This window comes from Numida meleagris, chromosome 11 (genome assembly GCF_002078875.1).
Source record: "Numida meleagris isolate 19003 breed g44 Domestic line chromosome 11, NumMel1.0, whole genome shotgun sequence".
NCBI classification, from domain to species: domain Eukaryota; kingdom Metazoa; phylum Chordata; class Aves; order Galliformes; family Numididae; genus Numida; species Numida meleagris.
The window spans coordinates 6,769,149-6,783,526 of NC_034419.1; the positions used below are offsets into that span (position 1 = coordinate 6,769,149).

The 14,378-nt window shown below is 42.0% G+C and overlaps 1 protein-coding gene across 4 annotated transcripts; it reads left to right on the forward strand.

The window, feature by feature from the left end:
* TMEM40 (transmembrane protein 40) lies at positions 57–14,191 on the forward strand. Of its 4 annotated transcripts, XM_021409207.1 has the most exons (15): positions 57–223; positions 460–646; positions 852–989; positions 3,431–3,487; positions 4,073–4,212; positions 4,835–4,988; positions 6,095–6,202; positions 7,330–7,383; positions 8,274–8,309; positions 9,576–9,608; positions 10,999–11,064; positions 11,368–11,439; positions 11,521–11,595; positions 12,333–12,395; positions 12,894–14,191. In XM_021409207.1, exons 3-15 carry the CDS (start codon positions 905–907, stop codon positions 12,911–12,913), a joined length of 963 nt encoding a protein of 320 aa, XP_021264882.1. In that variant the 5' UTR covers positions 57–223; positions 460–646; positions 852–904; the 3' UTR covers positions 12,914–14,191. The 4 variants fall into 4 exon arrangements, with proteins under 4 accessions (XP_021264882.1, XP_021264884.1, XP_021264883.1 ...); XM_021409209.1 differs by lacking the exon at positions 852–989 and having other exon boundaries at positions 63–223; XM_021409208.1 differs by lacking the exons at positions 460–646; positions 852–989 and having other exon boundaries at positions 68–223.

Genomic DNA, 14,378 nt, shown 5'->3' on the forward strand with positions numbered 1-14,378 from the left:
AGTTGACACCTTCCCGCCCGCCCGTCACCGCGTGCCAGGGCCGGCACCGCGCACACCCTGCGGGATCCTCCCGCTGAGGCAGGTAAGTGCCGGGATGGGCGTGACTTGACTCGGAGGACAACTTCAGAAGAAGAACTCGGAGGAGTTCTTTCAGCTTCTGCCGAGTTCACTTCCTCTCCTCAGAGCAGCCCAGCAGCCAAGCACAAGGAGAAGCACGCACCGGGTAAGTTCAAACTGCACCGTGGACGCGTCGGGAAGCGTTGCCATTGCCAGCAGCCCACAGCCAGCCACCCTGCTCAGCAAGCGCCGTGCCCAGGCTCGCCGTGAGAGCCGGGCAGGAAGGACGTGCCGTGGCATGGCGTGCGAGGCTCCCGCTCACCCACAGCACAGGGATATGCTCTCGGTGGGGCTGCGTGCCAATCTGAGCTCTGCTGCTCCTCTGTCATATTGCATCTGTAGGTGAGGACAGGAAGGCAAGCGGGTGACCCGCACCATCGTGTCGCTGGTGGCGTTGACAGGAATAGCTTCAAACAGAGGGGCCGGCGAGTTTGTTTTCTCGCTGAAGGAAACCACCGGCTTCCACCACTGCCACAGCCTGCCAGGAGAGCTCCCCGAGGAGCAGCCAGGAGCAGCCTGAGGCGTGCAGGTGTGCTTCGTGCTTTTTGCCCAGAGAGCTGCGGGTGCCCCATCCCTGGAGCTGCCCAAGGCCAGGTGGGATGGGTGGGGCTGGGTGGGCTTCGAGGTCCCTTCCAACCCAAGGCATTCTGTGAGTCTGTGATGATTCCATGTAATAGAATCTAAACAGAATCTTTCTAAAGAACTGCATGTCTGATGCTGCACACAACCGTCAGGTGCTAGGAAGACCTCGCTGCAGTGAGGGCTGGTTGTTGCTGAGGAAAGCAAGATGAGTTCTGTGGTTCGTGCCAGTCCCAGTGAGCTCACGGCTGGGCTGAAAAGCCAGCGTAGCATCACCTTTCCTTTGTTAGAAGGTATAATCAACTAAATCACTTTTAAAACATACAATAATTAAGTGCCAGCGCTTATCCTTTGTTTAGATCTGATTTTCTTTCCAGAAGAGCCACAGGGGAATTAATTGCGCATAATCTAACTGAAGTGAGGTGCCCGACTTCCTTACTCAGAGCGGTGTGCTGGCTGGCGGGCTCGGCACTGCTGCAGGCACTGAACGGAGCTCGGTGCTCAGCGTCCTGGTGCTGCCTGCTGGGCAGCCAAGCAGTTAGGTCAGTCGGGTTAGCAAGCAAATGGTTTTAAGGTCCATCAGTCTGACAGCAAAGGAGGCCTTCAGTGGTGTATCTGCTCTCCCTGTGTGTGCAGAAGGGCAGGTCTGAGCCCCAGTGTCAGCCCCCCAATTTTGTGGATCTTTAGAAACATGACATGCAAATAATAATTCAGAATGGCAGTGTTCATGTTTAAGGCAATTTTGTTCCTTCTGGATCAGGTTTTCAACCCTGCAGCCCACAGACAAGTCTGATTGATTTAACTTATAAATGCAAACACTGTTGGAGCATTGAAACTGCGTAAATAGGAAGCCAAAAAGATACTGAAAAAGGCTGAAAACCATTGCTGGATATATATATAACTGCACAGAAATTATGTTCCTCACCATGTGGCCAAAAACGGGTTTGTCCAGGGTGTGGTGTGCTGGTTCCTGTGTTTCAGCATCAGCGGTTGCTTAACCGGGCAGCGAGGACAGATGCACTTCCTGCATTCCCTATCGGCTGCTCACAGCCACCCAGGGACTGTCACACACACTGCGCTGCTGCCACAGCGTGGGCAGCAAAGGCTGCAAGGTAGCAAGGTTTGTGGGAGAGGTAATAACTTTTATTGGAGTAATGGATGGAGTTCAAAGCTCGTTTGTCCAAAAACGTGCTTGTTTTTCCAGGTGCATCAGGTGGTTTAATAAAAGGTATTATCTGCCCATGTTAGTGCTGTCTTGAGTAGAGTTATTGTTAGTAATAGTTTCGCAGTGTTGTTAAAATGTTAAATGTTTGTTTTCTCACAATACACCTGGCAGGTAGGTAAGTAGTTTTTGGGCTTAGCCTTTAAAAGTGATTGAGAGGTTATGTAATTTCCTCATAGACAAACAGCAAGCCAGTGGCGAAACAGAGTTTCAAACTGAGGACCTCTTCACTTGAGGAACATTTGCAGTCTAGGAAAACAGAAAGCCCTCAGAGTCACCAACATACCGAAATTGGGGGACCCTGACCTTGCTTCTAAAGAGGGAAGGGCTTCACTTTACTTTGGAATCTGACTTCCTCTAAGATTTGAGGCACTAAAACGCTGTTCCGTTACTGAAGTTGAGATGTTTGTGCACATGCAGCATGCCATCCTTCTGCAGATATTAACTGAACCTGTTGTAGATTTTGTACTGGAATATTTTTCTGACTGATGGTGGTCATTGAAACTGCCCATGGGAAACCAACATTTTTCCATCTGGAAAATTTGAAGGAAGAAATTCTCTTTTAAGGTGCTTGACTAAAAGTCCATTGTTGAATGGACACAACATCTATGTTGTAAGAAGATGCTTGGGCGTCTAAATTATGTTTTCCTATTGTGCCTTGCATAGGAGAAACTGTGCTTTAGGGCCTTGGAAAGTCTTCTTCTGCATCTCTCAGTATAACAGTGTTAAATGAAATGCTTCACAAGGGGGATGGTGTGAGTGCAAGGTGCCTGGACCACAGTAGGTGGAGGCAACTGTGTTCAGAACCCTAAGCATGACAAAAAATTCTTCGTCAGAGTAAAACAGCTTCAATAAGTAAATGGATAACTATATTAGGTGAGTTCAGCAAACGGAAAGGAAATACTGCATGCTGGGGATGTCAGAATACTTTGTTTCCACGTTATTGGATAACAGGAAGAAACATTCTGGGATTGACACATGAAAATTTTCAATTCATACATCTAAACTAGCAGAAGCATCCTTTTGGTGACAACTGGGAAGAAAAGAATGAAGTGTCAGAGACTTCTGCCAGACATGATTTCCAAATCTTGCTGGGCTCTCATCTGAACTGTTTCTACTACGTTCCCTGATGGGTGTATTTTAAATGTGAGGATGTCAAAGGTAACAAATAATTGATCTGTTTTGTGAATGGAACTGTACCCATTAAGTTACTCACATCTCTGGATGATCGAGTCAGACTTCTTTTGGTTTTACTCACAATGATGACACTTTTGTTCTTTCCTAACCAAAGGCCAGCCCAACCAGACTCACTTGGAGGAGCTGAGAATGGGTCTGGAAGGGTAAATGAATAATGATATGAAACTCCCATTGCAACAGAGAGGTGATTTCAAAACTGAAGTGATAAGAGGGAGATGCCATGTCTGCAGGAGAGAAAGAGTAAGGCAGAAGAATAGAGAAAATCAAACTGATCTGTTTCTAAATAATATCTGCTTTTTCTCCCCTTTCAAACAGATACAGCAATGGAGAACCTCAATGTCCCATCCCCAGATCTCAGTGAAGAACAGCAAGGTAGGGGTCATACACAAAGGTCAGAGCTTCTGCTCATTCATACTACACAACAGTTTTTGCTGGACTGACCATGAGTCAGTGAGACTTGTTTCCTCTGAAAAGATGCTCCATCCCCATTCTTGCTTGTAAACAGACCAGCAGTCAGTTCCCTGCCCTTCCACAGGTTTCTCATTTGGCCTTGGCACATCTTTGTGGGAATTTAGATGCAGGAAGGGTTTTTTTCTGTGCACTAAATGCCTAACAATTTTCAGAAAACAGCAGCTTGTAGGTATCCCAATACTTTGGAATCTAGTTCTGTATGTCTTTATAGCATGATCCAAATAAGTGTCTGCTAAATAGCTAGAAATACTTCCCTTGCTGCTTTTCCTGAAACAGCAGCACCCAAAGACACCCCCCTATCAGCCTTTTTTCCACTGGTTCCTGGTAGACTGAGTTGCTTTATACGATACCACACTACTCTCTTTCCTATAAGCCAACATGCTGCAGTCTGATGTCTATCACCACACCCACACCGAGCACGACAGCAAAACTCTCACACAGCCCACCTCTACTTCTGTGCAGTGATGTACTTGTTTTTCCGCCCAGACATTTTCCAGAGGGCTTTTATTGCTGATGACAATTACTTGGAGAATCACGAGAAAATGAACCAGTCCTTCTGCGAAACACTTGTAAAAAGTTTAGCCACCACTGACCCACCGATCCTGACTACTGAAGAGAAGAACAATGTAAGTTGCTAAAGAAACAGATGTCCTTCACCATTCTACAGGCACTTTAGTACTTCTCTGATAGACTTTTGGGAGAGAGACCATACAGCCTGGTTATCTGAGCTTCTTAACTTTTAAAAAAAATCTCTGAATTACACTAAATGGTGTAAAAGGGCACTTACCTAAAGGAAATCTGGGCCCGTTTTTCACTTCACTGTTTTCCACATGAAAAGAAAAATCAAAAACTTCCCAGCAGAACTGGCTTTGTATTTATTGCTCAGGACCTGCTCAGCTCCCCTTTTTCTAGATAAGCCTATTGCTAGAGACATATTTCTGTATGATACCACAAGGAGTGCATGCCCATTTCAGGCCCTATATTGTGTTTCTCCAGTTCTTCAAAGTCAGCTATTGCTCACCACAGTTTTTTTTCCAGTTGACACACTGCTTTAAGTTGCTGAATAAAGTTTACATTTTCTTCACATTTTTAGCATTCCTCTTTGCCCCTGAATTTCCCTTCGTATAGCAGGAGCAGTGGATTACGTTCCTCGCAGGTGGAGTGAGATGCATTCACTTCTATTTCATGATGTGCTCACACATGCTGTGATTTACTGGAAGGATTATTTTCTGTTTATTCATCTTTCAGCTCCTCAACAGATGCAGCGTCCTGCCTGGGGGCTGCACAGCCTGCCTGAAAGCCATAGAGACGAAAGGTGCCAGGGCACTGGCAATTCTTTACCTTTTGTTGAAGAGTTCCAACCCATCTGTGTATCGGCAGCTGCCCAGTTCCAAGGGAAAGGGTGAGCCCTACCTGGCATCGCTTCACCACTTTTGTTAAATTTACCATGTTGCTCATGGGAAGACTCTGATAAAGCTTGGCAGTGATTATTAGTGAGCAATTAAAGGGCCTAGAAACACTGCTTGGAAAACTCAGGGATAATGGGAGCTACAGATAGATGGCATTTTATTTTAATCTGAGTTAGCTTCTTCAGGGAAAAAATACAACCTTGTTCACTTAGGGGGAGAGGATGAAGCCCAGGAACTTGTGAGACTTAAAGTCATCCTTCAATTTTTCCTAACTGGATTCATGGCTGCCAGGACACTGCTTTGCATGGACAGTTCCCCAGCCAGTTTGGGCCTCTCTGAGCTTCCACAGTGGTATGAAATCAGAGTTGAGTTGCTGTAAATATTTTTGAAAATTTCCCTAGTCAGATGTGCAGCGCCGCACTAACCAAAACCAGCGGGTAGAAGATGCTATTCAGGCTGCTGAGCCTGGCAACAAGACTCAGATTCCACTGCACTTCTCTTCTGCCACGTTGTGTGATAAATAAGTACATACAATTCCACAGGGTCCACAGAGTTGTTAGCTGCCTTTAATACACCACAAGGACACACTCACTTAAGATGACCCTGAATTTAACTGGACTCAGCAGCCTACGCGTTTTTTGGCTCAGCTGACATTGAGAGTTCTGCTTTAATGCCACCAGAGGGTGCTGGCACTGAGGCACAGCCTCAGGAACCCGGCAGAAATCGGAGCAGGGAAGGGAGAAGAAGCCGAGGAGCTGGTAAGCAGCTGTTCTCCATCTAAATTCACCTTTCAGCTGCAGATGCTGCTGCTTTAGGCAGTGGAAAAAGTCACAGGGATAGCATTATGGGTACATTAAAGGCTAGAATATGAGACCTAAGCGTCTACTCCAGCCATTTAAGAAAGTCTAAACAGGAGTGTGAAGCTTCTGTTGTAATGCTTTGCACTGCTGCTAGACTACAGATAGCACAGCTGAAAGACCTGCCTCTGATTTCTTGTCAGCCTTTAAATACAACATTATAAGACATTGTTAATCTATCACCGTAAAAAAGAGAAAATGTAAATAATTTTCCAATTTTTTTTGTCCATATATCACAACAGATGAAAAATTAAAACTCCTGAAGAGATTGGAGAGGAATCTCATGCTTTTGCAAGAGGATAAAAGGGCTGAAAACTCATCCCAGGAATCTATGGAGGAAGATACACAAGGTAAAAAAAATCATTTTATCTTTCCCTGACACATAATTTAGTCTGATTACGTCTTCTAAGGAGAGTGACACCAGAGACTTGCAGCAATTCAGGAGCCATTTGGTATAACCCCAAAGAAACAAACCGTGCAAAAGATGACAAAGAAAATAATCACTATCTCTAGATTTATTTATTGCTAACAAAATAATGGTTGCCTCCTGCTGTTGTGGAAATTGGAGGACCAAGAAGTGCTGAAAGCTGCTGCAAAATTCCTTTGTAAATACAAGACTGTAATTCTTACGGTCTAGATGAAGCCTGTGCTACAGCAGGAAGCGATCAGTCACCGTGTGGCAGTAGCTGGCAATGCTGCAGTACTTCCTAGCAATCATCAGTGCTGTATCAAAAGTCACTTCGGTTGCCCTCAAGGCATTTCCCTTCATGGAAAACCAGAGAGGCTATAAAACAACAGACAACGTGGAAGTGACAATTTGTTGATATTGGCTTATTCTGTCACAGAAAGCTGTAAACTAATTAGCATTAAATTAATTGTATTTAGAAATAAAATTTTAAAACCAGTTAGCAGTGCTGATGATGTATTTGTATACAAAATAACAAATTTCTTGCTTATACCCCTTTATATTATTTATTCCATCATCAGATTTTGCAGCTTTTCTTCAATTCAGCCAGCTTTAATGAGAGCACTGAGGCAAAAGCAGCTAATAATGATGTTTGCACTTCCAAATCTTCATTTTTACTTATATATCCCATGGCCATTATTACATTGCAAGCAAAAAGATACAGTACTGTTGTTTCTGCTATTATTGATACATTTTTTTGCTTACTATCTCCACAATAATCTACCTTCCATGAGCTGTTTACGCTTTCTGAAACCTAGAGAGACAATTTTTTGCCTGTCCTGCTTTGGATGCAGTACAAATTGGTGGCAATCTCTACATCAGGCTTGTGCCTTATACCAACCCCTCTTATCACAGCAGGCTGTTTGCTCATACTTTCCTGTGCAACCTTCTCTGCGGGACCTGCTTTAGCAGTGGCTTGGACTAGATGTTCTCTAGAGGTCTCTTCCAATGCCTATGATTCTGTGATTCTGTGTATGACTTTTCTTTAATTTAATCATTTTATCTATCCAGACAGTGATGAAGAAGGTTTAGGAAGACGGAAGACTGAAGGCCGACTGCTTGGAGGTGGGACAAAGCATCAACAGCATTGCTCATTTTTCTTAGAGAAAACAAATATAAAATGGAAAACAATTTCTGGTATTCTTTGGTTTGACTTTGGAACAGTGGTAGATGAACACTCTACAGACAGCATGAGGCGTAGGAAAAAGACCAGACAGATTCTGGCTGTAGGAAAGGCATTTCTTACAAGATGAAACTGGTAGTAATGCTTAGCCATGTCCTGTGGTTAGAACTGAACTCTGAGAACAAAAACATCTACCACTGTGGGAGAGCTCCTGCTGCCTGGGTCTGCACAGTTGCCATTGAAATGCAGCAAAAGAGTTTTGAAAGCATCTATCACAGCCGCTACTTACAGGGTTTGCTTTCCACCCTCAGCACAGACCAGAGGTCATCAGCAAGGACCACACTTTGGATCTTGGTCCTCAGGCTCTTCCTCTCTTTCCAAAGGATAAACTGGAAAAGAAGTGCAGTGCAGAAAAGATGTTGTGTCAACACAGCTATCAGCTTCTAGTATAAAAATAATAATGTTAAATATATATATGTATATTCAGGTCTTTCATCATTTAATTTATATCTTAAATTGATTCCACCCCAGATGTGAAAGCAGCTCATTTAAATTGGCAGCAGATCTAATTCGTCCCACACAAATATGATTGCGCCTGACTCTAGCAATTGTTTGATATGAAATAGGTGGGGTTAATACTCCATTCATATTTCCTTTAGATCTGCATAACCCACCACAACAAAGCTGGCCCCTCTAAAGAGCAGGAGTTGCTATTTGCCTGCTCACATTTGCACTACCACACTTATTTCAGTACAGCGGCATGGGCTAGGGCTGGCAGCAAGGTATATTTATTATAGATATTAATCTACACCCTCTGTATATAATATTTCAGGTATACCAGCTGACGTTGTTCCCTATGGAGATTCAAGTAGGTGTTCCCAGATAACAACCTCATCCTGCAGGAAGGAAAACTTTGTTAATGTCGTTTTGTCTTTTTTATTTTTATTGTTTTTAATATAGAATAACTTCCTGGCTGTAAATCCATTGTGTTCCCGTTAGCCTGGCGTTGGTCCTGGGCAAAATAACCCATTTTTTGGTAAAGCTGCCAGCGACATAAGGATCAGCTCACAGCAGCTGCCATCCTTTCTAGTGAAAGTCCCAGCAACGCTGGGCAGCCTGGGAACCTGGTTTGTGCCAGCTGGCGATACTCAGTTCTGAGTGCCTAACTCACTTAGCTGAGAGCATTCTCCAAAACAAGATGCTAACAGAAAGCCAAATGGTAGGCAACACAAACAGTACCAGCTGAGAGCTTGAACAGGGGGTTGCACTCCAAAGGTGTATTTCCTTTTATTAGGGACTGCGAGCAGCAGCAGAACTGACGTAAGAAGACCATGACAGAAAATTTTCAATGGCTTGATCACATTATCAGCATCATCCCTCTCATTCCCAGGTCAATTCCACATTGATTAGCTACGTGAGGCAGAGAACCAAGCAGGCTGGCCCTTCTGAGAGGACACCTGTTCAACCATTTCTCTCCTGTGAAATGGAGAAGAGTTGCTGTAACTCAGACTCTTTCCGCTGAGGAAAGAGTTGAGAAGAGAGTGTAAACAGGAGAATAATCCTTAGGGGAGAATTCAGAGTTACCCATCACTGAGAAGCTATATAAAACTCAAGAGCAGAGGAGTGTACCCCCACCTTGCTGGTGCAGAAAGGAATGCAGCATTCTCCACTTGGCATTTGTCCCTGATGAGTCACCTCCCTCTGCAGCCTTTGTTACTTCAGTTCTAGATTAGTTCAGTACACTAGACCAAGCCACTGAAAATATTTAGCTAGTACAGGACACCCTGCCTACCGCATTTGGAAGGTTCATGTGATCTGTGGACACAACTCATTGCTGGCTCAGCCTGGTTCCAGCTTCAGTTCTAGCAACCAAATATTAACAGGGACACCATCAATCATCTACTGCCCAGCTATTCCAAAGCCACCTGGGATCACTGCAAATAAGTGGTATTTGTATTATCTTATCTTGGGGTTCTTTTTAATTTCATCAATTTTATGGCAGTTTCTAGTGCTGTTTTACCTATACTGAGTCCTAAAATGAAATATTCATCCTGCTTGCCAGTACTGCTGCTGATGCAGAACAGTACACGACTGTTTATACCATCAGAAATAATACAATTATGTTGCTTTTCAGAAATTACCAGAAGAGAAGATTCAATTGCAGATGGTAAATACTAACAAGCAAACAAGTTTTTCTTGTGAATGCGGTCTTTCAGCGTTCAGTTTTACTTACTGGTGATAGCTAAACCTGCTCCTTGGTGCTTAGGTATTTTGTAAGTAAAAAGGAGAAGCTATATGAATAATTATTAAAATGCATTATAATGCTTTGATAAGGAGAAATACTGTGCAAAACATGATGTGATGCAAAGTTACAACTGTACTATTGCATTCAGGAGGCAGAGTAACAGGACACATAACACATACGAATTAACATTCAGATAAATTCTGTGACTAATGATCTTCACATAGACAACCATGCAGAGGAACACTACTTTAAGTTAAAGTCGTGCCATACTATGTTAACGTTAATAATCAAATGACTGAGCTTGCCCCCAGACCAGAATTGGATAAATTCAGAATCCTCAGAGAATCAAAAAGTTAAATGAATCTGGTATCAGGTGACCCAGGACAGATTTTTTCTGCAAAGTTACATTGCTACATGGTTCAAAAAGGACAACAGCAGAAATCTGTGATTTGAGTTTTAGGGATTTCTTCAGTTCTTTCCTGTTTCATCTTTAGACAGAATTAAATTTACTGCCAGACAGTGGCTGCCTGGATGCACAGCCCAATGTAAGTGAGATCAGCACCTAAAGCTTGTGATGAATCAACTCCCAGTGGCTTATACGCAGCAGACTGCCTAGAGATCTTCTCAGGCAGCCAACAAAGAAAAAAAGTCCCTCTGCTTTGAACATGTCATTGGAGTTCTCAGCTCTGATTTACAATGTGAAAATTGGAGAAAACAGAATATGGTAGTTCTGCTCACATCTAGAATAGAACAAAAGAGACTTACATTTAAACCTTTAAAAATACCCAGCCTTTTCTTATGTTCTTCTTCCTCTGTATAGATACCCATAAGAGTAATTGTCAGCAACTACAGTGCTTAATTTGGGAGATGCAGAAATACTATAATGTTAGACTTAAGTAGAGAGACTGACAATACTGATATCGATAGTAACAAAGATTGTTATACCATTAAGTGACATCACAAACCATACTGAAGCTCCCTTGTACTACTGCTTTACTTGCCCACTGTAATTCTGAGGCCATGATTGCCCCAGACTGAACAGAAAAGACCTAGAGTGCTTTAAAAGCAATTTGCTATTCTAAATTCAATAATGCTATTTTTACAATTGCTACAGACTATTTGGAAAGTAGTTAGGGGGGCAATTTTAGAACCGCTAATTTGATCTTCCTGAAAAATTTGCAGCTCTTTCTTCTGAGCAAACTTTTGTTTTAAAATATATTCTGCTCAGATTTTCAGCTACAAAGAGGGAAAGAAACTTAAACTCCCTGAATTTCATAGTTTCATGGCAATAAAAGACATCTCTTTCTCGCAGCATGTGAGAGCAAGAACATTCACCCTCAATGGTGGGCAGTTCGGTGGATGGGCATACGGAAGGACGGTAATTTTTTTTTTTTTTTTTAATTAACTGATGTCAAACCCATTGAAAGTTAGACCAAGAAAAAGATCTCGAGCTCAAAAAAACTTGTTCTCAACATGAATAGTTTGTTGAAGTTCATCAAGACTTCTTGAGCAAGGCCATCAAAGCTTCTCACATGACCACCTGTGTTTTGCAGTTGAGCTTAGTGCATGAGACCTCTCATGGAAGCACACTTTATTCCCTGAGTGATACACTAGAACTTCACGTGTATTCCTAAGGGAACCATGCCAACAGTTGTAACCTAATTTCCTCTCTCTATTTCAGATGAATTCTTTCATTTTGTTATTCTTTGCTTTGCAATTGGAGCTTTACTAGTTTGCTACTACTACTACAAAGGTAAGGCAAGACTTCAACGGAAGGGTAAACTGCTGTACTCCAGGAAGTGAACAAAACCAAACACCTATTTTGTTGTCTTAGATTGGACAATTTCTCTTGGAATTGGTTTGATCACCTTTGCTTCCCTGGAAACCACTGGGATTTACTTTGGTCTAGGTAAGTATCTACCGCAGCCAGTTCTGTACCAGCACTATGGATACAAGGGCACACAGTCGCTTAACTAGGCTAGAAAATGGCTCATGCTGTGATTCTTTAAATCATCACTTAACCATCCTGTCTCATTCACAATTACACAATGTGGCTGAAAACAAACATGCCTCTGTGACGCTGAAGGCAGATGTGGTTCTCACTGGTCACAAGACCCTGAGTCACCTCTTTCTGTAGCAATGGCAGAATGCTACGTTGCCATGACAACGTATAATTTTAGCAGCAAGGCAGCTTTTGCAGATATGTTCTTTAAGGTGCTGTGCACTTGAGCTGTCATCATTCCTCCAGGACTGAGGCTGCTGAACACCCCAAGGACCAAATTCCAACAGAACCTGGATGATGGCAGTTACTAAGAATTTTATATAAAAAAAAAACAAACAGAAAAAAGATTCTTGGCTATCCCCAGGGATCTCAAAGATGCAGCTAGCAGCAAGTCACTGCTTTCAAACTGAGAACAAGTCTCTAAGTTTATGGTACCGCATTTGGCAGGTTGTGGATGGTTCCGTTTGGAATTACGCTTGTCACTACTTTGCTAGTAATGATTTCACAGAAGCACTTGCTTAAACAGTGATCTCAGGTTTGTTAATAGTACAATTGTTATTTGTTTGGCTTTTGCTGTTCCTCAGTGTTCTGTGGTTTATGTTTATATCTGGTGTATCTTGAAAAAAATGTGTTTTCACAATTAGTGTATCGAATCCGGAGCGTGCTCGACAGCTTTGTTCCTCTGATCGAGAAGTTCAGGCCAACAGGTAACTAACTGATCTTCTTACTGACTGCATACATAATTCTCTAGGCCTCCCTAGTTAGGGAATGAGTTAAATCATTTTGGTTAACTCTTAAGACCAATGTCTCAAAATTACAATTACGTCATCTTAAAAAAATGAAATATTACAGTCCACTATAGATGCTGGAGTTTGGAAATTAATTATTCTCTACTCTTTCCACGTGGCAGAGCATTTTCACATTTTTAATACTCTGCTCCGTTGGGGGCATTAAATACTTCCTCAAAATGTCTGAATTCAAAGTCTATGGCTCCATTTAAAATTGAGTGAAAGGGGGAGGTTTCTTTTTGCTGATTTTTCAAACAGGCTCCAGGCTCACGTCTGTCTGAGTTCATGAACACAAGAAATGAGGAACACTGAGAAGTTGCAACATGGGCTTGCAGTCAATACATGACACCTAATTTTAAACACAGTAGTCCTGATGGTCTTTTTTTTTTTTTTTTTTTTTTTTAAATCACCATGCAGGTATGAGGAAAGCTGCCTAGGAGTATTTCAGAAGAATTCGACAAAACTCTGCTGTTTGGATTTACAGTACTGAAGGAACTGCTTTATAAGGCAGCCATAAAATCATAACAGCTAATACAAAACACTGAAGTGTTAAACAACAGAAATACATTCAGTCCACTCAAAAATGAAGTTAAAACGGAAGAGATTTGTAGCTCAGCAGAGCTCGTAAGATTATTTAGATCCAAGTTTATATTTCATTCCATTAAATATAAGCACCTTCTCCATCCCCCCCGCATTTCCTCACATTAAGTCTAGCCATAGTGTATCAAAATCAACAAGACCACCAGAGCTATCCTCAGCTGCTTATGGATGTTTCAGTAGGAATCTTGGCACCAGAAAGCCACCTCCTCTTTGCCCTTCTGATGCTGCAAGTCAGGCAAACACCAGCTGCTTGCTTACACAGTTGAGCCCCAGCAGTGCGATAGCACTGAAGCAGACTAATTGATTGTGGCAGAACTCAATATAGTGGGCATATAATAATTTCACCCAGTGAAAGCTGGGCAAGATTTTACATGCAGTGACATAATGGTGCATTAATGAGATTGTTAACAGCAGCAAGTTTCCTCTTGGAGGAGGAGAGAAATAAAATGCTCGGTTTGACCCATCCCCTTCTTTTTTCCTTCTGATAAAATAAAATATATATTTTTCAAGCTTGTAGGGACACATTACGTAAGCATTATGTAAAATACACTATAATATTTTAATTATTCTCTTCAATTTTTAATCAATTATATGCATATGTAGGACTAACACAAACAAAACAAAGCAAAAAAAAAAAAACCAAGCAGGTTATCTTCACACTTGTAGTAAAAACATAAGGTCTTCAAAACCACAGGGGAAGGCATCAAATCAGACAGCACCATAAAACGTGAAATTGTAAGAAAAGGCAGACCTAAAAAGCCATTAGCCCTAACGGCCCACTTTTAGTTCAGCGAAACATTTTCAAGCCTTCCTCAGAAAATTAAAAAGCTTAATTTTAGGAGTAGTACTTAACTTTAAGCACCAGTATCTATCATTCTGGTCTATTGCAGTTCCATTTGCACACTCAAACAATCATGTGCAGGCCTGTACCAACACAGCACAGCAGTTACCTAGCATGTCAGGGATTAAATTAAGCAATAAAGATAAATACAAGTTATTTTGTAATATTTATATTCTCGTTTACATGTACTTTTTATATATTTAAATACTTTCTCATATCAAATTATTGATTGTTGTTTTCCGTCTGCAAATAAAGTCTTGTTGAGACCAGTGTAGGACTGTTTGTGTACAATATTTTCTGAGTGAACTGAAAACTATGTATACTGTTATCCTGCTCTCATTATTGCAGGCTCTTTTTCTTTTCAGATGCCTCTTGTGCTGTGGCATAGTCAGAATGAGAAACATATCTTTGTATGAAATTTTTCAGATGGGGTACTCTGCAGTCAAGAGAATGAAAACAAC

Bases quoted from the DNA above. Each gene is read 5' to 3' on its own strand.
- TMEM40 (XM_021409207.1), top strand. From the start codon at position 905: ATGAGTTCTGTGGTTCGTGCCAGTCCCAGTGAGCTCACGGCTGGGCTG. The intron at 4,213-4,834 runs GTAAGTTGCTAA...TTCATCTTTCAG, and splicing joins CTACTGAAGAGAAGAACAAT to CTCCTCAACAGATGCAGCGT. The intron at 4,989-6,094 runs GTGAGCCCTACC...ATATCACAACAG, and splicing joins GCCCAGTTCCAAGGGAAAGG to ATGAAAAATTAAAACTCCTG.